At 45.1% G+C, this 24,177-nt stretch overlaps 1 protein-coding gene across 1 annotated transcript in view; it reads right to left on the bottom strand.

The window, feature by feature from the left end:
* Window positions 1–844: 844 nt before the first annotated feature.
* Window positions 845–24,177, bottom strand: part of tmtopsb (teleost multiple tissue opsin b) — a 36,119-nt gene continuing 12,786 nt past the window's right edge. The window contains exons 2-4 of the mRNA XM_034180303.1: window positions 23,558–23,886; window positions 10,200–10,433; window positions 845–1,161 (exon numbers count right to left, since the gene is read on the bottom strand). Coding sequence (XP_034036194.1) covers window positions 883–1,161; window positions 10,200–10,433; window positions 23,558–23,886 — 842 coding nt within the window. The 3' untranslated portion in view covers window positions 845–882. The remainder of the gene's footprint in view (window positions 1,162–10,199; window positions 10,434–23,557; window positions 23,887–24,177) is intronic.

Raw genomic sequence — 24,177 nt, 5'->3', positions numbered from 1 at the left:
GCCGTGGCCTGTATGTACACTCACCACCTAAGACTCCATTCCTGAAGAAGCTAATTTAAATTTGCTGCAAAACATTTAGACAAGCCTGTGAAATAGTGGGAGAATAGCGTCTGGTCAGATGAGACCAAAATTGAACCCTTTGGATGACATAATACAAATCATGTTTGGAGGTCAAATGGCACATCACCCCAAAAACACCATACCAACAATGATGTTTGGAGGTGTTAATATCATGGTGTGGGGCTGTTTTTCAGCATATGACACGGGCAAACTTTATATAATCGAAGGAATGATGAATGGAAATATGTACTGAGATGTTCTTGATAAAAAAATCTACCAAGATGATGATAACGAAACGAGGGTGGACATTTCCTTCAAGATCTGAAGACTGTGTGGAAGAATGGGCCAAAGTCACACAAGGGCAACACATGCAACTTCCTCCATACAGGAGGTGTCTTGAAGCTTCATTACCAACAAAGGTTTTTGTATAAAGTATTAAATACATTTCATTGTGTTCAATACTTTTTCCCTGTGTCATTCCATTTTATTACATATAACTTAATTTTGGTTTCCTGGCATCTATGGATTCCTTGGGTTGTTACAGACATCTGGTGAACATTTCACATCAATAGCACCTTTAGAAATACTTTTACTGAGAAAAATGGTGACATGTTCGATACTTATTTTAACCACTGTATACATGGTTATATGTATATAAGAATATGTATTTTTTTTTCTTATATGTTATATAAGAAAAAAAATCAACTAAATTGTAAAGTGTCCTGGGATTTACATTTAAGACTCCCTCTAAGCTCGCAATGTGCTTTCGTTTTTCCCCACTGGTCCAATCCACTGTCCCTTCATCAAGGCTCTTTGATATTCCTATTTCCTGTAGTGGGCCACCAGGATTACTTTTGGTTTGGGAACATCAGCAGAGGTGCATGGAGTCGATGGCAGTGCGGACACGCGATTGGCTTCCTCGGAGGATGCGGGCACGGATTTTGGTGTGGGTGGAGCAGAGAACGTAGTGTGGTCATATACGTTTTGTTCATTTGTCGGCCGGATGATGTGGAGTGTCTTTGTCACCCTCGAAAACGTCTTTATGGTGGCGCTCTGCTCGGGCAGTGAACATCTAAAGAATGACAGAAAGCACCTGTAGAACTACACAGAAAGAGAACATCATTGTCATGATGTCATGTCATTCCTTTTTAGATATACCTTAGTATACTAGCATAGTTCCACCTTAGAAATGGAATATAATATGTAGGATATACCTTACTGAATTTTCATGATTTACATTCAAAATCGATAGAAATATTTACAAAAGTGACATCAAGATTAGTAGTAAAAATTAAACAGTTTTACACTAAAGAGTAACCAGACTTATGCAGCACATGTCACTGCTCATGGGGTAAGCAGCATCTCTACATCTACAAAAACAACCAAAACAGGAGCATAAACTGCTAAACAAAATACTGTAATTACAGTTTCTGTGTGTTGGAACACCCCCCCCCCCCCCCCCACGAGCATCCACCAACCCGTTTTAACGAAAGCTGGTTAAACGCCCACCCCCTCTTCAGATTCAAGCTTCTCTACCACCCTAAATTAAATACATTTTTTTAATTAAAGTTGATTAAATGCACTCCCTAAAATAATTAAATTTTGTAAACCCAACGCATAATAAAACGCAAAAAAAAAAAACAAACAAAAAAAAACAGGGTGTTTTCACAATGTTTTTCTTGTCACTTCCACATCTTACATGTGGTGACGTCATCAGTTTGCGCTAGTAGAATTCACATGACAGTGACATCAGTTTGAGAGTTTGCAGTACGACGCCTGTGCACAAGGCAGAACAGATCCGGCACTAAACAAGTGAGCTATTTGAGATTTATGTTTTATTTGTGACAAAATTATTTTATCCAAATATATGGATGCATGGGCGCGCCGATGAAAGTAAACATGGCCATGCAAAATTTGACGTTGATGTCCAAGGTGTTTGGCACACTTTGGTAATCCTTGTGTTTGTGCCGAGTCCATAACATCGTAAATACTGTGACATTACTGGGAGGTTTCCAGAAGCACCGATGTTATTCTAAAGTTATACTACGGTTGTTTCTGCACACTTCAGAAATGTGTCACCAGTTCTGATCTTCCACGTGACCTTTATTCACACAGTTCACAGTTCAAGCAGGGAACAGTAACATACGAGGTCTATTGGAAAAGTATCCGACCTTATTTTTTTCAAAAACCATATGGATTTGAATCACGTGTGATTACATCAGACATGCTTGAACCCTCGTGGGCATGCGAGAGTTTTTTCACGCCTGTCGGTTACGTCATTCGCCTGTGGGCAGTCTTTGAGTGAGGACACCGACAGAAACACCCCATAATCTCTCATCAGCCGTTAAACTTTTCACCGAAAACCAGCTTAATTTCTCGAATAGTGTCCACTCGGATATTCCTCACAGGTCCAGAAAAAATTTTGATAAAGCAACGCGCGCCGTTTCGAGCAACATGTGAAACAAAGGAATTCAGCCGAGAGGGCGGGACCACATCTCACTCAAGGCCTGCCCACAGGGAAATGACGTCACTGACATGCGTGAAAAAACTCACGCATGCGCACGAGGGTTCAAGCATGATTGGTGTAATCGCACGTCATTCAAATCCATATAGTTTTTTTAAAAAATAAAAAGGTAGGATACTTTTCTGATAGACCTCGTATCTCTCTTTAAAGTCATACTTGAGTCAGGTTATCTGCCGAATGTGGCTGATTAGGTTATTAAGGCATATTGGGTATTTGTAGTGTCCTTGCCTCAAGTGGAGGAGTTTAAGTATCTTGCGGTCTTGTTCACGAGTGAGGGACGGATGGAGCGTGAGATCGATAGACGGATCGGTGCAGCATCTGCAGTGATGCGGTCGCTGTATCGGACCGTCGTGGTGAAGAGAGAGCTGAGTAGGGGGGCAAAGCTCTCGATTTACCGATCAATCTACAGTCCGATCCTCACCTATGGTCCTGAGATTTGGCTCAAGATCGAAAGAACGAGATCGCAAGTACAAGCGGCCGAGTTGAGTTTCCTCCGCAGGGTGGCTGGGCGCTCCCTTAGAGATAGGGTGAGGAGCTCAGTCACTCGGGAGGAGCTCGGAGTCGAGCCGCTGCTCCTCCACGTCGAAAGGAGTCACTTGAGGTGGCTCAGGCATCTTTTCCGGATGCCCCCTGGACGCCTCGCTGGAGAGGTGTTCCGGGCACGTCCCATTGGGAGGAGGCCCCAGGGAAGACCCAGGACACACTGGAGGGACTACATCTCTCGGCTGGCTTGGGAACGCCTTGGGGTTCCCCCGGAGGAGCTGGGGGAGGTGTGTGTGGATCGGGAGGTCTGGGCGGCTTTGCTTGAGCTGCTGCCCCCGCGACCCGACTCCGGATAAATGGAAGAAAATGGATGGATGGGTATTTGTAGTCTAGTATTAGAAAACCTGAATATGGCTGAGATTCATGGTAGTTATTATAGTATAATCTGCAGGAATAGAACTGGCAGCAGTAATAATGTTGAATGGAGATTACAGGGATTGATTTCTACTGTTTTTCCTCCTCTCTGTTGGCCGTCCAGCTGGTTTCGCACTCCCCTGGATAAACGTAGTGTACTTAGTATACTCTCCAGTTCCACACGTATACTTAAAGTCTACTACATTTTCCCAGGGAGCTGCAGGTTGTATAATCACTTGAAACACGACAACTCACTGCCTCGTACTCCATCATAAGAGTGAGATGGGAGTGAACATGGCATTCCATCCACTTTTTCCACAATACTGAACAAGGTGTGAATCTGTCCAGCGCTTAAAGTCTTCAACTCGCCTCAACACACTGCTGCCACACGTATGCACTTGGAGGAACTGAAGACTGAAAGCGCCACACAGGCTCCCAGCGCACGGTTTAACTTGTCGCACTGCTATTCAGTTTTAATCAACTTTACTCCAGCAAAAGCCACACGGAAGAATGCTGCTTTGAGTCTGTTGTAAAAGAAAAAGTTAAATGTCAAAACAAGTTCCAAAGTAACAAAAAGAAAATGCAGAGCCAGACGAAGGAGGAAACAGATAAAGCGGGAAAGGTCACGGTCGACGCATTTGGTCCCGACTGATGCTAATCAAAAACCAAAGCTGTCACCTTTGGGAAAAATCAGTTTGCGCTTTGCTTCATGTCTTTTATTACATTCTTGCTTTCATTTCTACATCAAACCAACTATCTTTTCCATCTCCTGCTGTTTCTGCCACCTTTTGTTACTTAAGACCTGATTTTCTTCCTTCTGTTCAGTCTTTGTAATTCACAAAAAAGAAAGAAAAATCCGCACACCAGATTTTTCTTTCTTTTTTTGTCTACTATTCTTGATTAACCTGCACCTGGCTGAATTAGATTGGATGTGCGCACAACCACTATTTTTACAGTCTTTCTAATTCACCACCATGTACTGACATTCAAAAGATTTAAAACTACAGCATGTAGGATTCAGTATACAAATAATGAATGTTTATGAGTTTATGAAAGAATGTACAAACATTTATCATTTGTTTTATATAATGCCTAAAATAGATCCTTGTCATTTGATATTTTATTAATTTATAAACAACAGAAAAGGGACTTACATTTTGGCGTTCCACTGTTGCTAAAGTCCAAATTGTAGTCCAGTGATGCTGTGCACTGACTTTGGACTTACATTAAAAAAGACTGTAGTTCCTCAGTCCAGCCAAAAATTACATCAGGGTTTCATGTCAACAGGTCTTCATGCATCCAGATGGCTTACAGCAGAGTGGATTTTGTGTGTGTGTGTGTGTGTGTGTGTGTGTGTGTGTGTGTGTGTGTGTGTGTGTGTGTGTGTGTGTGTGTGTGTGTGTGTGTGTGTGTGTGTGTGTGTGTGTGTGTAGCAGCATCAGTTAGCTCAATCAAATCATCATGTTGTCTCCCGCGTGCACACACACGCGCAACCGGCTCAGTCGACTGTGTATGTCCTCAGTGCAGCGAAAAGAAAAAAAAATCATGTCAGAAATGAGTCCAGGTTTTCTTTCTTTCTTCCTGCTAACTGACAGCACAGTGGATTTGTTATGTGTGTATCTTACAAGAATTAGCAGCGTCAGTTAGCTCAATAATATGATGTCTCGGGAGAGTCGTTTTCCCCCGCACGCGCGCACACACACACACGCGCAACTTGTTCAGCGCTTGTGCATGCGTGTACTTAAAAAAAAAAAAAAAGACTATGTCCTCAGTGCAGTGAAAAAAAAAGCACATCACAAATGAGTCCAGCTTTTGTTCTTTCTTCCTGCTAACAGCCTCTAGGCAGCACAGTGGATTTGTTTTGTGTGTGACATACAAAGCACCAATTAAATGACAAGGACCCACTCAGCTGTTATATAATGTCATCTAGTGTTTGTTGTGTTTGTTTGTAGTGTTTGTTGTTTCATGGTTTTGTTTCTTTGGCAATGGAGCAAACACTAGACAATTTACAGGTGCATCTCAAAAATTTTTGATGTAAAAAGTTTGATATTTTTGAAAGGCATTTTAGAGGGTGAATTTTTTTTTTTTAGAGTGACATATATATATATATTCTATTTTCAGTACATAGAAACTAAAATGTTTCCATTTTTTTAAATTTTGATAATTACAGCTTACAGCTCAAAAAAAATAAAATAATAAAATAAAATAGAAAATGCATCTCTCAAAATATTAGAATAGTTCAGAAGATCAGTTTAAAAAAATAGAGTTGATAATGCAGAAATATCTAACTTCTGAAAATCACATTCATTTATGTACTGAGTATTTGGCCGTTGCTCCATGTGAAGGAATTCCAGCATTGGTTTATTTTTATTTAACCAGGTTAATTCCATTGAGATCAAGATCTCTTTAACAAGTGTTATTTTCTCCCTTGGTTCTTTCTGTAACACTGTCCCTCACAAAGTACAAGCTCGAACTATTCCGCACTTTTAAATTTATTCAGAGTCACAGTGAAAAGGCCTGGCCTGGATTCTGTAGAACTTCTCTCACAAGCGAGATCCGCTCTTACAGAATCCCCAGCAATGGACACAAACAGTTTTTATAAAACATTTCATAGGCGTGATAATAACATATATGATTTATGATATGATTCATAATGGAACCTAACGCTCTCTCCTAAATGGTAAAAAACTGGTTAAATCCAGTTTGACATGCACACACTAACAGAAAAAGGAAAGCAAGAATAAGAGTGAAAAGTAAGAATACAATCTTAAGATAACTACTTTAATACCAAAACGAGTACAGAAAACAAAGAAAACCATAATTGAACACACACATATAACACAAGGGAGACCTGGACAATTATAAAGTTTCATGTCTTTGGATGTGGGAGGAAACTGGAGCACCCGAAAGAAACCGCAAACACGGGGGGAACATGCAAACTACACAGAGAAAGGCGGGAATCGATCCCATGGCCTTCTTGCTGTGAGGCAACAGTGTTAACCACTAAGGTACCATGCTGCCCACAGTGCAGCGTAGTGTGGAGGCGATCAGCCTCTGGGCACTGCTTAGATGTGAAAAGGGGGTCATTTCAGCTGCTCTGGGTTTCTATAGAAAAGCCAACTGGTGACATCACTCAGGCTCTGTCCAATATATATACATACATACATACATACATATATACATACATACATATATATACATACAAAATAATTAGATCATCATGAAAAAGTTGATTTATTTCAGTAATTCCATTCAAAAAGTGAAACTTGTATAATGTATTCATTCATTCCACACAGACTGATATATTTCAAGTGTTTATTTCTTTTAATTTTGATGATTATAACTGACAACTAATGAAAATCCCAAATTCAGTATCTCAGAAAATTAAAAGGTTCAATATTGAAGACGCCTGGTGACACACTCTAATCAGCTAATTAACTCCAAACACCTGCAAAAGCCTTTAACTGGTCTCTCAGTCTATTTCTGTAGGCGACACAATCATGGGAAGACTGCTGACTTGACATCTTGTCTGGGCTAAAGACAAAAAGGACTGGACTGCAGCTGAGTGCTCCAAAGTTATGTTCTCTGATGAAAGTAAATTTTGCATTTCCTTTGGAAATCAAGGTCCCAGAGTCTGGAGGAAGAGAGAAGCACAGAATCCATGTTGCTTGAGGTCCAGTGTAAAGTTTCCACAGTCAGTGGTGGTTTGGGGTGCCATGTCGATGTCATCTGCTGGTGTTGGTCCACTGTGTTTTCTGAGGTCCAAGGTCAACGCATCCATCTAGCCACTGCTGACCAACTTTATGGAGATGCAGGTTTCATTTTCCAACAGGACTTGGCACCTGCACACAGTGCCAAAGCTACCAGGACCATAGTATCCCTGTTCTTAATTGGCCAGCAAACTTGCCTGACCTTAACCCCATCGAAAATCAATCAATTTTTTTTATATAGCGCCAAATCACAACAAACAGTTGCCCCAAGGTGCTTTATATTGTAAGGCAAGGCCACACTTGGCTAGTCGCCCCACAAGCCAATTCCCCCCCCAGAGGACCGTCCCATCAACCCTGGAGGTGGAACCCGGAAGGAAACAAAACAAAATCAAAGTCCAACCCCCGGAGGACTACATAAAACAACCCCTGGGGCAAATAAAACAACCGTAAACCCTGTTACCTTCCCCGGCACCCCGAAAGACCCCAGGTCCCTCCCAGAGCCCCTCGGCGGCTCAATTTCGGCGAACGGCTCAAAACATTAAGCCGGGGAAGGGAACAGGAAAAACTAACCCAGCCCCAACCCCAAGGCGCAGCGGAAAACCGGAAATACGTCCGGTGCCCCAACTCGACCATACCCCAGCCTCTCGGGAGGGGTGGAACTACCGAAATGGCAAACGGCAACAGATCGGCCCACCCCTCCGACTGAGGTATGTTCCCGCTGCACCACACCCCGGCAACACCAATGACGAACGGTACAAAGGCTCACCGAGGCTGGAGTGGAACCGGGCCCTAACCAAACCAAAAAAAACGCCCCTAACACCCCCCCCCCCCTAGGTGCAGAGGTCTTATGAGAACGCTCAAGAGAGAAAAGTGTTTAAATGTTAATGCCTGTTTGAGAAAAGTGTGTAGTGAGGGGTTTTACAGCCTTAAAACATCTATAATAAGTGTAAAAAACATGCCGCGTTCACACCGGGCACGATCAGACGCTACAAATTCGCGGGGGTCGCGTGGCGACGGACGCGCCTCCTTCGCCCGGTGTGTTGCTCTTCTTGGGTGGACCTTCGCTGCGAAAATTCGCCCCGGTGCATCATCAAATAGTAGGAGCTTCCATTCCGCTCGGCATCAAGTCATCATGACGGACCTTACACACGGAGCGAGTTGTTGTGAAAAGCTCCCAATACAGAGAGTATCATTATTTGCTGCAGGAGCTGCGTCTGGATGACGGCCGCTTTCAGCGGTCTTTCCACCTCTGCGGGACCCAGTTTGAGGACCAACTGTCCCGTTCAGCGCACATGTAAACAATTAAAAAAAAAAAAAAAGAAACTCCGCTGCTTGCTGCAGCTCGCTCCTCCCCCAAAAAACTCTGTCATAATTGTGTTTAGAAACCAGTCACCATTTGTTTTATTATACATCTGTGTAGTTCTTCTTCTTTGTCTTTCGGCTGTTCCCGTTAGGGGTCGCCACAGCAGATCAATCGTTTCCATCTCACCCTGTCCTCTGTATCTTCCTCTGTCACACCAACCACCTACATGTCCTCTCTCAGCACATCCATGAACCTCCTCTTTGGTCTCCCTCTTCTCCTCCTGCCTGGTGGCTCCATCCTCAGCATCCTTCTCCCTATATACCCTGGGTCCCTCCTCTGCACATGTCCAAACCATCTCAATCTCGCCTCTCTGACTTTGTCTCCAAACCGTCCCACCTGAGCTGTCCCTCTGATATGTTCATTCCTAATCTTGTCCATTCTTGTCACTCCCAAAGAGAATCTCAACATCTTCAGCTCTGCCACCTCCAGCTCTGCCTCCTGTCTTTTTGTTAGTGTCACTGTCTCTAAACCATACAACATAGCTGGTCTCACTACTGTTTTGTAAACTTCCCCCTTCACTCTTGCTGATATTCTTCGGTCACAAATCACTCCTGCCACCTTTCTCCACCCACTCCACCCTGCCTGCACTCTCTTCTTCACCTCTCTACCACACTCTCCATTACTTTGAACAGTGACAGTTTTTTGGGGGGAAAGAGCGAGGAGCAGCAAGCAGCGGAGTTTTGTTCTTTCTTTTCTTTTTTACGTGTGCGCGCGAGCGAATCGTCTGTGTGGAGAATATTTTATTAATTAACTACACAATCTGAAGAAAGAAATATACTCAAAACCTGGATTAATCTTTTTAGTCACATATCACTATTATTCTGAACACTACTGTAAAACCCCATTTAATGTATATTTTACATTATATCTTAATCAAATGTGCCCCAGTCACTCTCATATTTGAAAGCGAGGTGCAGACTGGCACACTCACTGTCACCTGACAAAGTTTGATCCAGATCTCATTGGGATTGTGGATTTTGTGGGAATTTGAATTTAATATTGAAAAGTCCAGTTGGTGTACATTTTGCATTATATCTCAGTCAAAAGTGCCTCAATCACTCTGATTTTTTCTGTTCTGGATTTACTTACACCACCAAAATTGGATGGAGGCTCCAATTTTATGCCTGTTTGTCTTCCAGTTATCCAATTATAAGAGCAATGACAAATTGTGCAACAGTAGAGATAACCAGTGTTCTGTGAAAATTATCTGAAAAAGAATTCAGAAACTGAAAAAGCGGACAGAAAAACCACCACATAAAAAACAACTTTGATTTAAGTGCATGAACTAAATACATACTCCTGACATTTGATCACATCCCATTTAACTTATGAAAAGTCACTTCTAACAGGACTTTGACCTTGAAATTTTTTTCCAAGGTAAAAATTTTGTGGAATTGGAAACTAGTGTTGGCACAATGTTCTCTAGTTTTTTTTTGTTTTTTGTTTTTTTAAATCAGCTCTTCCATAATTTGGGAACTCAAACACCAGTATATCTGTTAGTAATCAAACTCCTGTGCCACAGAGCCGCTCACTTTGCAAAACAGACGACTGACCTTGAAGGTGCTCTACAAACGTCTCCGTATGGCTCAGTGGAATTGAGATCGACACCTCAGGAATAAACCAATAGAGTGATGAAACACCTCACCTGTTTGTTCAGGAATATGTAGATAAAAGGGTTGATGACAGTGGAGCACTTGGCCAAGAGTGATGGTGTGATGCTCGCCTCTGGGGTCAAAACGTCACGGGGACCAAAGGTCGCAAGCAGCGCTACGACCCCATAGGGCAGCCAGCAGACCAGATAACACACCACCATGGTGATGACCATCACAAGCACCCGCTGCTCCCGGCAGTGGCACACTGCTGAACGTGCACTGTGGACCTGAAAGACAAAACATAAAATGAACCCAGATAAACAGCAAGAACATACAGCGCTCATCACCATGTGAGATCTGATGCTGTGTCATGCCTCATCCATCACTTACACTAGTGTTCAGAATAATAGTAGTGCTATGTGAATAAAAAGATTAATCCAGGTTTTGAGTATATTTCTTATTCTTACATGGGAAACAAGGTACCAGTAGATTCTCACAAATCCAACAAGACCAAGCATTCATGATATGCACACTCTTAAGACTACGAAATTGAGCTATTAGTAAAAAAAAAGTAGAAAAGGGGGTGTTCACAATAATAGTAGCATCTGCTGTTGACGCTACAAACTCAAAACTATTATGTTCAAACTGCTTTTTTAGCAATCCTGTGAATCACTAAACTAGTATTTAGTTGTATAACCACAGTTTTTCATGATTTCTTCACATCTGCGAGGCATTCATTTTGTTGGTTTGGAACCAAGATTTTGCTCGTTTACTAGTGTGCTTGGGGTCATTGTCTTGTTGAAACACCCATTTCAAGGGCATGTCCTCTTCAGCATAAGGCAACATGACCTCTTCAAGTATTTTGACATATCCAAACTGATCCATGATACCTGGTATGTGATATATAGGCCCAACACCATAGTAGGAGAAACATGCCCATATCATGATGCTTGCACCACCATGCTTCACTGTCTTCACTGTGAACTGTGGCTTGAATTCAGAGTTTGGGGGTCATCTCACAAACTGTCTGCGGCCCTTGGACCCAAAAAGAACAATTTTACTCTCATCAGTCCACAAAATATTCCTCCATTTCTCTTTAGGCCAGTTGATGTGTTCTTTGGCAAATTGTAACCCCTTCTGCACATGTCTTTTATTTAACAGAGGGACTTTGTGGGGGATTCTTGCAAATAAATTAGCTTCAAACAGGCGTCTTCTAACTGTCACAGCACTTACAGGTAACTCCAGACTGTCTTTGATCATCCTGGAGCTGATCAATGGGTGAGCCTTTGCCATTCTGGTTATTCTTCTATCCATTTTGATGGTTGTTTTCCATTTTCTTCCATGCGTCTCTGTTTTTTTTTTGTCCATTTTAAAGCATTGGAGATCATTGTAGATGAACAGCCTATAAATGTTTTGCACCTGCATATACGTTTTCCCCTCTCCAATCAACTTTTTAATCAAACTACACTGTTCTTCTGAACAATGTCTTGAACGTCCCATTTTCCTCAGGCTTTCAAAGAGAAAAGCATGTTCAACAAGTGCTGGCTTCGTCCTTAAATAGGGGACACCTGATTCACACCTGTTTGTTCCACAAAATTGACAAACTCACTGACTGAATGCCACACTATTATTATTGTGAACACCCCCTTTTCTATTTTTTTTTTTTTTACTAATAGCCTAATTTCATAGCCTTAAGAGTGTGCATATCATGAATGCTTGGTCTTGTTGGATTTGTGAGAATCTACTGAATCTACTGGTACCTTGTTTCCCATGTAACAATAAGAAATATACTCAAAACCTGGATTAATCTTTTTAGTCACATAGCACTACTATTATTCTGAACACTACTGTAACTGTCCAGGACCTGAACAGAGGACATGGCACCAAGAAATTACAGATCAAGGGGTCCGTTGTACGTACATGTGGCCCTGCACAAAACATCCCACAGCTGTATTTGTTGCATGTCTCCACTTTGAATCAGGAACACGTCTCTGACTGCAGGAAAATCTCCAAGATCTCCTACAAAACCTCACTTAGGCCCTTTTCCTTTCACCGTCAGGTACATATATCATTTTATTTGGGCATTTTCTTGTAACATTTAGCATTTTATGAGACATGTCCTTCATAGAAAGTCAGAACTGATCCTGGATGTAAAATAAATAAATAAAACACAAAATCCCTAACTGCCCAGCGGAGTCTATCTGGAGATGGAATCTCAACCGCATGCATCGCTTCTGATCTTCAGCATTCACCTGCAACCTTCAAGTTCTTCACAACAAGTCCAAAAATCCATGTGACCACATCTTGAATATTAATATACTAGCTCCTCCCACACTTCCCTATTCTGGGCCAAGTCCTATAACTCTTCCCAGGAGATCCTGTGGCGTTCCCAAGCCAGCTAGGAAATGTAACCCTCCAGCGTGTCTGGGTCATCCCTGGAGCCTCTTTTCAGTTGGACTTGCATGGAGGACCTCCCTAGGGAGACGACCAGGTTGGCATCCTCACCAGATGCCCGAAGCACCTCCGCTGACTCCATTTAATGCAATGAGGCAGTGGCTCTACTCAGAGTCCTTCCCAGATCATTGAAGAGTTCAGCAATATTTTTACTTTCCCTTTATATGTGACAACAGCATTCCCTCGAACTAATAAAATCGAATTGTAAAACATAACACACAGCTTTTCTTTGCAGCCATTTGTTTAGACTCAAAGCTAAATTTTACAGCTTTTAACACAAATCCAGTTGATATTATTGAACATTACCCACAAAAAACAAAACAAAGGTTTTGTGTGTTGCAGCTTGAAACGGATGTTGTCACAAGTGGAGTTCTTCCCTCCTGTGGTACAGGAACCAAGTTGACAGGGAACATCCCCGTAGGCAATGGCGTTCTACCACATTGCGGTAGAGCTTCCTCTGGAGACGTACAGCAGGAAGCTCACTTCCTACAGAACGTCATTTACTCTTTCTGTGCTCTAACCAGCCCTGCCTGCTAAAGACTGAATTCTCAACATCTTCAAATGCAAAATTACAAAAATATCTTCACTCTCCAAATAATTATGACAAGTAGAGAATACGAAAATGAAAAATACACTCTCCGGCCACTTCATTAGGTACACCTGTTCAATTGCTTGTTAACAAAAATGGCTAATTAGCCAATCACATGGCAGCAACTCAATGCGTTTAAACATAAACATGGTGAAGAAAGAGGACTTAAGTGACGCTGAACGTGCTATTGTTGTTGGTGCCAGGCGGGCTGCTCTGAGTACTTCAGAAACTGCTGATCTACTGGGATTTTTATGCAGAACCATGTCTTACACAGAATGGTTCGACAAACAGAAGATACCCAGTGAGCAGCAGTTTTGTGTAAGAAAATGCCAAGTTGATGTCAGAGGAGAATGGGCAGACTGGTTGGATGGGCGACTGCGTGATGTCATCATATCAATATGGACCAACATCTCTGAGGGCTGTTTCCAAAAATTTGTTAAATAAGTGCCATGAAGAATTAAAGCAGTACTGAAAAAAGGGTCCAACCTAGTCATAGCCAAGGTTGGGTAGGATTACATGTATGTATGTACATACATTTGGATTACATTTCAAAGTAATCCTACCCAACCTTGGTCATAGCAAGGTGTACCTAATAAAGTGGCCAGTGAGTGCATACATCACATTATTGTTTTATTTGGGAAATTTCAGAAGCCTTCAAACATAACTTCCAGATAAAAACAGATGTAGAAAATGTTAAGTTAACAATTATATATACTGGTTTCTACTGGGATCAGCTCCAGGCCCCCGTGAGCCTTAACTGGAATAACCATTTTTAGAAAATGAATGTCTCTTTTGGCATATGTCTGCTGGGTTAAAGAAGAAGAAGAAAAGAAAGAAGTCCAACCTATTTTTCCATCCATTAAATGAAGGAGGGTATAGAGAACACTGACGTGATGTCATAAGGCAAGAATGTGAATGAATCACACAGAAAGAAACCCAACAAAGTGTTTCTGTAGGTGTCACCTTTAATCGTCCTCATGTCTATGAAAAGTGGGGAAACACAAAGTTGGTGTGAGGCTTTGACAGCTTTGTGCGCACTTTTTCTGACAGTTTAATTAGTGTGTGATGAATGAGGTCCTGAGGTTATGTGGACACAGTGGGAGACCAAAATACCAACAACACGAAAGTCAAAGTCCAAAACAGGCATAAAGCACGCAGCTGATAACAGCTGATGCTCCGCCCATTTTGCTCCAGGCAACCCCCCCACCCCCTGTCTATTTGGTACAGTGCGTCACTGGGACTGAACAACTTCTGAAGCCTCTGCTTCCCATCACCTGGAGTGTGTGATGTGTTGTGACATGTGACAGTGTGGGTCCGAAATGGAACAAAAAGTGTTGCATGATCAAAGACTCAGGCCATCATATGTTGTCACTTTGCCAAATATGTCACACTACGATCGTGTCCGACCATCAGGGTGCCGACAACAGAAAACATAACAACCACCAAAAAAAGGATGATATTTGTTTGGTGCCTATTGTGATGCAGATGCAACTCCAACGCAACAAGCAAATGTTTCACTGCAGTTTGGAAAATGACATCTGTAAATTTCTGTCTATAATGTAGATCTGTAAGTTGTGTTTGTTGTTTTGCAGGAGTCCCAAAACAAACAACTGGATCAAAGTTCAGCAAATGGGGTCAAAGATGAGTGATCAGCATTAAAAGGTCAGCAATCTGGATTAAAAAAAAAAAAAAAAAAAAGAGTGATCAGGATCAAAGTTTGGTAATAATCAGGATTTTAAAAAGTGAGGATCCTATTCAAAGTTCAATCAATCAGAATCACAATTCACCAATCAGGATCTAAATTCACCAATCAGGATCAAATATCAGGGACACCGCCAAAGATGAGTGATAAGGATCAAAGACCAAATTTTTGTTCCCTTGCCTCTACATAGTCATGGCACTGATACAGTCTAGTTGTGTTTTGTTCCTTGAGGTGACTTACAGTGGGGTAAAAAAGTATTTAGTCAATCCCTGATTGTGCAAGTTCTCCTACTTAGAAAGATGAGAGAGGTCTGTAATTTTCATCATAGGTACACTTCAACTATGAGAGACAAAATGAGAAAAAAAAAATCCAGAAAATCACGTTGTAGGATTTTAAAGAATTTATTTGTAAATTAAAATCAAATAAGTATTTGGTCAATAACAAACAAGCAAGATTTCTGGCTCTCACAAACCTGTAACTTCTTTAAGAAGCTCTTCTGTCCTCCACCTGTTACCTGTATTAATGGCATCTGTTGGAACTCGTTATCTGTATAAAAGACACCTATCCACAGCCTCAAACAGTCAGACTCCAAACTCAACCATGGCCAAGACCAAAGAGCTGTTGAAGGACACCAGGAAGAAAATTGTAGATGTGCACCAGGCTGGGAAGAGTGAATCTACAATAGTCAAGCAGGTTGGTCAACTGTGGGAGCAATTGTAAGAAAATATAAGACATACAAGACCATTGATAATCTCCCTCAATCTGGGGCTCCAAGCAAGATGTCATCCCGTGGGGTCAAAATGATCATGAGAACAGTGAACAAAAATCCCAGAACTACACAGAGGGACCTGATGAATGACCTGCAGAGAGCTGGGATCAAAGTAACAAAGGCTACACAGAGAGGGACTCAAATCCTGCAGTGCCAGGCGTGTCCCAAGGTTTAAGCCAATACGTGTCCAGGCCCATCTGAAGTTTGCCAGAGAGCATATGGATGATCCAGAAGAGGATTGGGAGAATATCATGTGGTCAGATGAAACCAAAATACAACTCTTTGGTAAAAACTCAACTACTCATGTTTGGAGGAAGAAGAATGCTGAGTTGCATTCCCAGAACACCATATCTACTGTGAAGCATGGGGGTGGAAACATCATGCTTTGGGGCTGTTTTTCTGCAAATGGGACAGAACGACTGATCCGTGTTAAAGGAAGAATGAACATGGCCATGTATCATGAGATTTTAAGCCAAAACCTCCTTCCATCAGTGACAGCATTGAAGAGGAAACATGGCTTGGTCTTCCAGCATGACAATGATCCCAAACATACCACTCAGGCAACAAAGGAGTGGCTCTGTAAAAAGCATTTCAAGGTCCTGGAGTGGCCAAGCCAGTCTCCAGACGTCAACCCCATAGAAAATTTGTTGAGGGAGTTGAAAGTCCGTGTTGCCCAGCGACAGCCCCAAAACATCACTGCTCTAGAGGAGATCTGCATGGAGGAATGGGCCAAAATACCAGCTGCAGTATGTGCAAACCTGGTGAAGACTTAGAGGAAATGTTTGACCTCTGTCATTGCAAAACAAAGATTATGTTCAAAGTATTGAGTTGAACTTTTGTTATTGTCCAAATACTTATTTTCCACCATAATTTACAAATAAATTCTGTAAAAATCCTACAATGTGATTTCCTGGATTTTTTTTTTTCTCATTTTGTCTCTCATAATTGAAGTGTACCTATGATGAAAATTACAGACCTCTCATCTTTTTAAGTAGGAGAACTTGCACAATCACTTGTAAACACTTTTTTACCCCACTGTATGTCATGATCTGGCCATTTACAAATAAATTTATTTGAATTGAACATGTTATGTGGGCCGCCCGAAGAGGAGGTACTGCTGGCCAACGCCAGAGGGCGCCCTGCCTGTAGTTGGGTTTCAGGCACCAGAGGGCGCAGTCACCACCCAGGAGCCAGGACTACCAGCTGTCAGAAATCATCTCATCATCATCCCATCCCATATAAGACTGGAGGAGACACCACATCTCTGCCGAGATATCAGTTTACCACTCAGGTAAAACTCTCAGCCGTGTCTGTGCTGAACGCACGTATCATTGTCTTTTGAAAACCTTTGCAGGAGTACCAGTTATCTTCAGTCAGCTGGGAAGTGGGGTTTTGGACGTACCAGTTATCTTCAGTCAGCTGGGAGCTGGGTTTTGGACATAGAAGAGTGACGGACTTCACTCCTCTTTCCAAACCAGAGAAGTAACAGTTGGTCTCTGCACGTTTCTGTGTTTTTGTGTCGGATGTGGAGATTCTCCCACAAAAGGAACTGAACTGAATTGCTGATTGTTCTGCTGGGTGTGCACACACCCACCATTAACCCGTCTTCTGTTCCTGCCAGCAGTACCGGATCTGACAGCTGAAGTAGAGGCCACCTGGGGACTCGGGACTTGGCGGCTTCGGTTTGCTGCAGGTCTTCGTTGGCGGCGGAACCTTGTGGGCCCCGGCTCTTCTCTGGATAGGCGTCTCCTACCCTCGGACCTGCCCACACGTCACCTGTTGACATTTGTAATTGACTGTCTAAAAATAGTATTTGACCTGTTGTGCACATTTGCCACAATAAATTGTATTTGGCTACCCATTGACTGTTCATTTGCGCCCCCTGTTGTGGGTCCGTGTCATTACACTTCCCCAACAGGATATCTCGGCCAACGTCATGGATCCCGAGGGGCGTCAACCACCAGTTGAACAGCCAATGGAAGAGCAGGGTGCACAGGCGTCTGCAGGAGGCGTGACTGGTGAGTTGCAGCAAATCCTCACCGCCTTTACTGCTTGGTTGGATCTAATGACTGAGCAGAACGTCATCCTCAATCGTAGAATGGAGGCTCTCACCGCACAGGTGGAAGCGCGCGCTCAGGGCGTTGCTGCAGCTCCTCCTCCTGCTGACCCGGTGTCGAATATAGACATTCCACTGGTCATTCAACGACCCCACCCACCATCCCCTGAAGCATACATAAGTCCCCCAGAGCCGTACGGGGGTTGTGTGGAGACGTGCGCGGACTTTTTAATGCAGTGTTCACTCGTCTTTTCACAGCATCCCTTGATGTATGAGTCGGACGCCAGCAGGGTGGCTTATGTAATTAATTTGCTTCGAGGTGAGGCACGCGCCTGGGCTACGGTGCTCTGGGAGCAGAATTCACGGCTCCTTACCTCTTATACTGGGTTTGTGAGGGAGTTCAGAACAGTCTTTGATCACCCAAACAGAGGCGAGACTGCTTCTACGACGCTGCTGTCAATGAGACAGGGGCGTCGGAGTGCAGCTGAGTATGCGGTCGACTTCCGCATAGCGGCTGCGAGGTCCGGCTGGAATACCGCTGCACTCCGTGCCGCCTTCGTAAACGGACTGTCGTCAGTCCTGAAGGAGCATCTGGTGACTAAGGATGAGCCGCGGGATTTAGATGGGCTTATAGATCTGGTTATACAGTTAGACAACCGATTGGAAGAACGTCGACGGGAGCGAGCCGCCCCTCTCCCTTCCCGTTCCGAAGCAGCCCCGCCTTCCCCACGCTCCAGAGCCCGAGTGCTCCGTGTGACAACAGCTCCCCCTGCTGACGAAGCTATGGACACGAGCAGGGCCAAAATAGAATTAGAAAACAGACAGAGGAGGCTGGCCCGCGGAGAGTGCTTTTTCTGCGGCTCTAACAAGCATCTGCAGAAACAATGCCCCAAGCGGTCAAACACCAACGCTCACCCTTAGAAACTGGGCTAAGGGTGGGCCATAACACACACGCGGGTACTGCACGAAAATCCGCACGAATCCCAGTTGTGATCCTCTGTGGGGATTTAACCCTTCAAGCCCCAGCACTGATTGACACGGGGTCGGAAGGGAATCTGCTTGATAGCAGATGGGCTACAGAAGTAGGGCTCCCTCTAGTGGCTCTTCCTTCACCAGTGAGGGTACGGGCACTAGATGGCACCCTTCTTCCATTAATCACACACCAGACACAGCCCTTAACACTGATTGTGTCTGGGAATCACAGGGAGGAGATTGTGTTTTTTGTGACACCTTCTACCTCCAGAGTAATTTTGGGCTATCCATGGATTAGTAAGCACTCCCCGGATCGATTGGCCGTCTGGGGTTGTGGCTCAATGGAGCGAAACCTGCCACCGGGAGTGTTTAGGATCCTCGGTTCCACCCGGTGTGACTGCTAAAGAGGAGGTTCGAGTCCCCCCCAATCTCACGACGGTGCCTGTTCAGTACCATGATCTTGCTGACGTTTTCAGCAAAGATCTGGCACTCACTCTACCCCCGCATCGACCGTATGATTGTGCCATTGATTTAATCCCGGGTGCTGAGTATCCGTCCAGTAAACTGTACAACCTCTCACGCCCGAGCGAGAATCAATGGAGACCTACATCCGGGACTCATTAGCTGCCGGGTTGATCCGGAACTCCACCTCCCCGATGGGTGCAGGTTTCTTTTTTGTGGGCAAGAAGGACGGCGGACTCCGTCCATGCATTGATTACAGAGGGCTGAACGAGATCACGGTTCGCAATCGATACCCGTTGCCCCTGTTGGATTCAGTGTTCACGCCCCTGCATGGAGCCAAAATATTCACTAAATTGGATCTTAGGAATGCGTATCACCTGGTTCGGATCCGGAAGGGAGACGAATGGAAGACGGCATTTAACACCCCCTTAGGTCACTTTGAGTACCTGGTCATGCCGTTCGGCTTCACTAATGCCCGCGCGACGTTCCAAGTATTAGTAAATGACGTCTTGCGGGACTTCCTGCATCGGTTTGTCTTCGTATACCTAGACGATATCCTCATCTTCTCCCCGGATCCTGAGACCCGTGTTAGGCATGTACGTCAGGTCCTGCAGCGGTTGTTGGAGAACCGGCTGTTTGTGATGGGCGAGAAGTGCAAGTTCCACCGTACTTCTTTGTCCCTCCTGGGGTTCATAATCTCCAACTCCGTCGCCCCTGATCCGGCCAAGGTAGCGGCAGTGAGAGATTGGGCCCAACCGGCAAGCCGTAGGAAGCTGCAACAGTTCCTCGGCTTCGCTAATTTCTATCGGCGGTTTATCAAGGGCTATAGTCAGGTTGTTGGTCCCCTTACAGCCCTGACCTCCCCAAAAGTTCCCTTCACCTGGTCGGATCGGTGTGAAGCCGCGTTTAGGGAGTTGAAACGCCGGTTCTCTACTGCGCCAGTTCTGGTGCAGCCTGATCCTAGCCGCCAGTTTGTTGTGGAAGTGGATGCCTCTGACTCAGGGATAGGAGCTGTGCTGTCCCAGAGCGGGGAGTCCGATAAAGTACTCCACCCCTGTGCCCATTTCTCCCGCAGGTTGACCCCAGCAGAGCGGAATTATGACGTCGGCAATCAGGAGCTCCTGGAGGAGTGGAGACACTTGTTGGAGGGAGCTGTGGTTCCATTCATGGTCTTCACCGACCATCGGAACCTGGAGTATATCCGGACCGCTAAGCGTCTGAACCCCAGGCAAGCCCGTTGGTCTCTTTTTTTTGGCCGTTTTGACTTTAGGATCACCTATCACCCCGGGACTAAGAACCAGCGGTCGGACGCACTGTCCCGGGTGCATGAAGAGGAAGTCAGAGCGGAGCTGTCGGATCCACCAGAAAACATCACCCCGGAGTCCACTATCGTCGCCACACTGACGTGGGACGTGGAGAACATCGTCAGAGAGGCCCTGATGCATCACCCGGACCCCGGCGGTGGACCACCTAACCGTTTGTGGGTCACACCAGACGCTAGGACTGCAGTTTTGGACTTCTGCCATGGTACCAGGCTCACCTGCCATCCAGGGGTGTGGAGGACCGTGGCGGCAGTTCGGCAGTGGTTCTGGTGGGCGTCTTTGGAAGCCAATGTCCGGGAGTATGTCCGGGCCTGTACCACCTGTGGCAGGGGCAAGGCAGTCCACCAACCGGAGAAGGGACTCATCCAGCCGCTGCCTGTGCCTCATCGCCCCTGGTCCCATATCGGCCTGGACTTCGTCACGGGTCTCCCTGCGTCCCAGGGTATGACAACCATCCTGACGATAGTGGACCGGTTCTCCAAGGCGGCCCACTTCGTGGCCCTCCCGAAGCTCCCGTCGGCCCAGGAGACTGCAGACCTCCTGGTCCACCACGTCATACGTCTGCATGGTATCCCTACGAACATCATCTCTGATCGTGGTCCTCAGTTCTCCTCCCAGGTCTGGAGGAGTTTCTGCAGGGAACTGGGGGCCACCGTGAGCATTTCGTCTGGGTACCACCCACAGACCAACGGACAAGCAGAGCGGGCTAATCAAGAGCTGGAACAGGCCCTGCGATGTATGACCTCTGTGCACCCGACGGCCTGGAATCAACATCTGGCCTGGATAGAGTACGCTCATAGCAGTCAAGTTTCATCAGCAACCGGCCTCTCCCCATTTGAAGCGTGTTTGGGGTACCAGCCCCCATTGTTTCCGGCTGTGGAGGGAGAGGTCGGGGTTCCCTCGGTCCAGGCCCACCTCAGGAAGTGCCGTCGGGTGTGGCGTACAGCCCGCTCTGCCCTGCTGAAAGCCCGGACGAGGGCGAAGAGCCATGCAGACCGCCGACGTGACCCGGCCCCGGAATATCAGCCTGGGCAGGAGGTCTGGCTGTCAACAAAGAACATTCCTGTCAACACGGAGTTGCAAAAGCTGATGGACAGATATATCGGACCATTTCGGATCACCAAAATCATCAGTCCAGCTGAAACTCCCGGCTTCACCCTGTTTTTCATGTCTCCAAGATCAAACCGTACCACACCTCGGACCTTTATGGACCTGAAGAACACTCCTGGGTGAAGAGGAGCTTCATCCTGGACCCGGCCCTCCTGGCCGAGTTCTACCACCGACACCCCGACAAGCCAGGTCGGGCGCCAGGAGGCGCCTGTTAAAAGGGGGGGTCCTGTTATGTGGGCCGCCCGAAGAGGAGGTACTGCTGGCCAATGCCAGAGGGCGCCCTGCCTGTAGTCGTGTTTCAGGCACCAGAGGGCGCAGTCACCACCCAGGAGCCAGGACTACCAGCTGTCAGAAATCATCTCATCATCATCCCATCCCATATAAGACTGGAGGAGACACCACATCTCTGCCGAGATATCAGTTTACCACTCAGGTAAAACTCTCAGCCGTGTCTGTGCTGAACGCACGTATCATTGTCTTTTGAAAACCTTTGTAGGAGTACCAGTTATCTTCAGTCAGCTGGGAGCTGGGTTTTGGATGTAGAAGAGTGACGGACTTCACTCCTCTTTCCAAACCAGAGAAGTAACAGTTGGTCTCTGCACGTTGCTGTGTTTTTGTGTCGGAGGTGGAGATTCTCCCACAAAAGGAACTGAATTGCTGATTAACCTGTCTTCTGTTCCTGCCAGCAGTACCGGATCTGACAGCTGAAGTAGAGGCCACCTGGGGACTCGGGACTTGGCGGCTTTGGTTTGCTGCAGGTCTTCGTTGGCGGCGGAACCTTGTGGGCCCCGGCTCTTCTCTGGATAGGCGTCTCCTACCCTCGGACCTGCCCACACGTCACCTGTTGACATTTGTATTTGACTGTCTAAAAATAGTATTCGACCTGTTGTGCACATTTGCCACAATAAATTGTATTTATTTGACTACCCATTGACCGTTCATTTGCGCCCTCTGTTGTGGGTCCATGTCATTACACTTCCCCAACAGAACGTGTGATCAAAAACCAAGATTAGGCTCCACATCACCCGTCAGAAATCGAAAATGAAGGTGAGCAGTCAGGATCAAGGTCATGATCAGGCTCAAAGGTGAGTGTTGAGGATTTTCTGTCAATAGCTGTACTTTAGTCCAGCTCCGAAAAAGATCTGGATCTGGTTTATAAATATTTTAGACAGTGATGGTCCACGAGAGGAGACTCAGGATCAGAATTCGTTGTGGGTCGTCACTAAAATGGAACTGGCACCTTGACAAATGTTTGTCCAACTGAGCATTTGCCATAATTTCTCCAAGGTCCTTCAGCCCAAACGTGTCACACTGACAGTCCTACTTGATTGATCAAACACCACTGGAACAGTGATCTAATTTGCATATCATGAGTTCATGGATCATTGAATGTTATATCATGCTTACAGAGACTATATTACTGGAGGCACTGACCATCATCATAACTTCCCTTTTGACCACCAGGGGACATGAGAAGACCTGTGACTCTCTGGTACAATGCCCGAGTGTGCAACCTGCCATTTATGAATAAATAAGAAAAAAAATGTGTCATCATGCTGACACCAAAGGTTCTGACAGACCTTCATTATTTGATGCTTCTGAATGAAAACCAGCCTTCAAAACCCACTATGTTTTGTTGACTGTCAGCTCTTCTTGAGATCATTAAACATGTTTGGAGATATCAATATCTTTACAGGAGAATGAAGGTCCAGTTCTTTGGGTTCCTGGTGCTTCCTGTATGGTTGTGAGACTTTGATGATAAACAGTGGCCTAAGGTGACGACTAGATGTCTTTGGTGTCAATCCTACAGTAAATCCACCACCATCCATCCATCACAGTGTGATTCTACAAACATTTTGCCTCTAAAGCAGGTTATGTTTTGTTTGGTTTTCTTTGTTTGTTTTTTTGTCTTTCTGATTTTCGATGTTCAGGCCATAATCCCTCATGAACCACATTCACATTTGCAGAGTCGCACCTGTCTGATGGCACACAGCAGCTTGCTGTATGAGTAGACGATGACGCCAAATGGCAGGACCAAGCAGAAGATGAAAAGGCAGATAATGTAGGAGATGTTGTTGACCGTCTGGGTTCTCCAGTCGACAGAGCAGGTGGTGCCAGGACCCTCAGGTCCGTACCTGCTCCACCCCATCAGTGGAGGCACAGTCCAGGCCACAGAGTAAAGCCAGGAGAAGCATATCCCTCCAAACGCCGGACGGTAGTCTCTGGCGTCGGCCATAATGGGCGACATCATAGTGGAATAGCGTTCGTAGGACAGTACGGCGAGCAAGATCAGAGAGACAATTCCTGCACAGGGGACACGCATCAAATAAAGTGGTTAGCAGGGAAACATTGCTTAACAGATGCAAGTCAAGTTTATGCTTTGCTTATATTGTACAATATGGGTACATTAATGACAATATATTTATATAGCGTCAAATCACAACACAGGTTCACTCAAGAGCACTTAGACCAAGCACATAGGCAAGAGTGGGAAGGCAAAACTCTGCGTGGCTTTTTTTTATATATATATATAATTGTAGGACGAAACCTCAAGCAGACCAGATTCCGAGGGGTGGCCATCTGCTTTGGGCATAC

The sequence above is a fragment of the Thalassophryne amazonica genome, chromosome 1, assembly GCF_902500255.1.
Source record: "Thalassophryne amazonica chromosome 1, fThaAma1.1, whole genome shotgun sequence".
In the NCBI taxonomy this organism is placed as follows: Eukaryota; Metazoa; Chordata; class Actinopteri; order Batrachoidiformes; family Batrachoididae; genus Thalassophryne; species Thalassophryne amazonica.
This window is presented reverse-complemented; position numbering and strand designations above follow the sequence as displayed.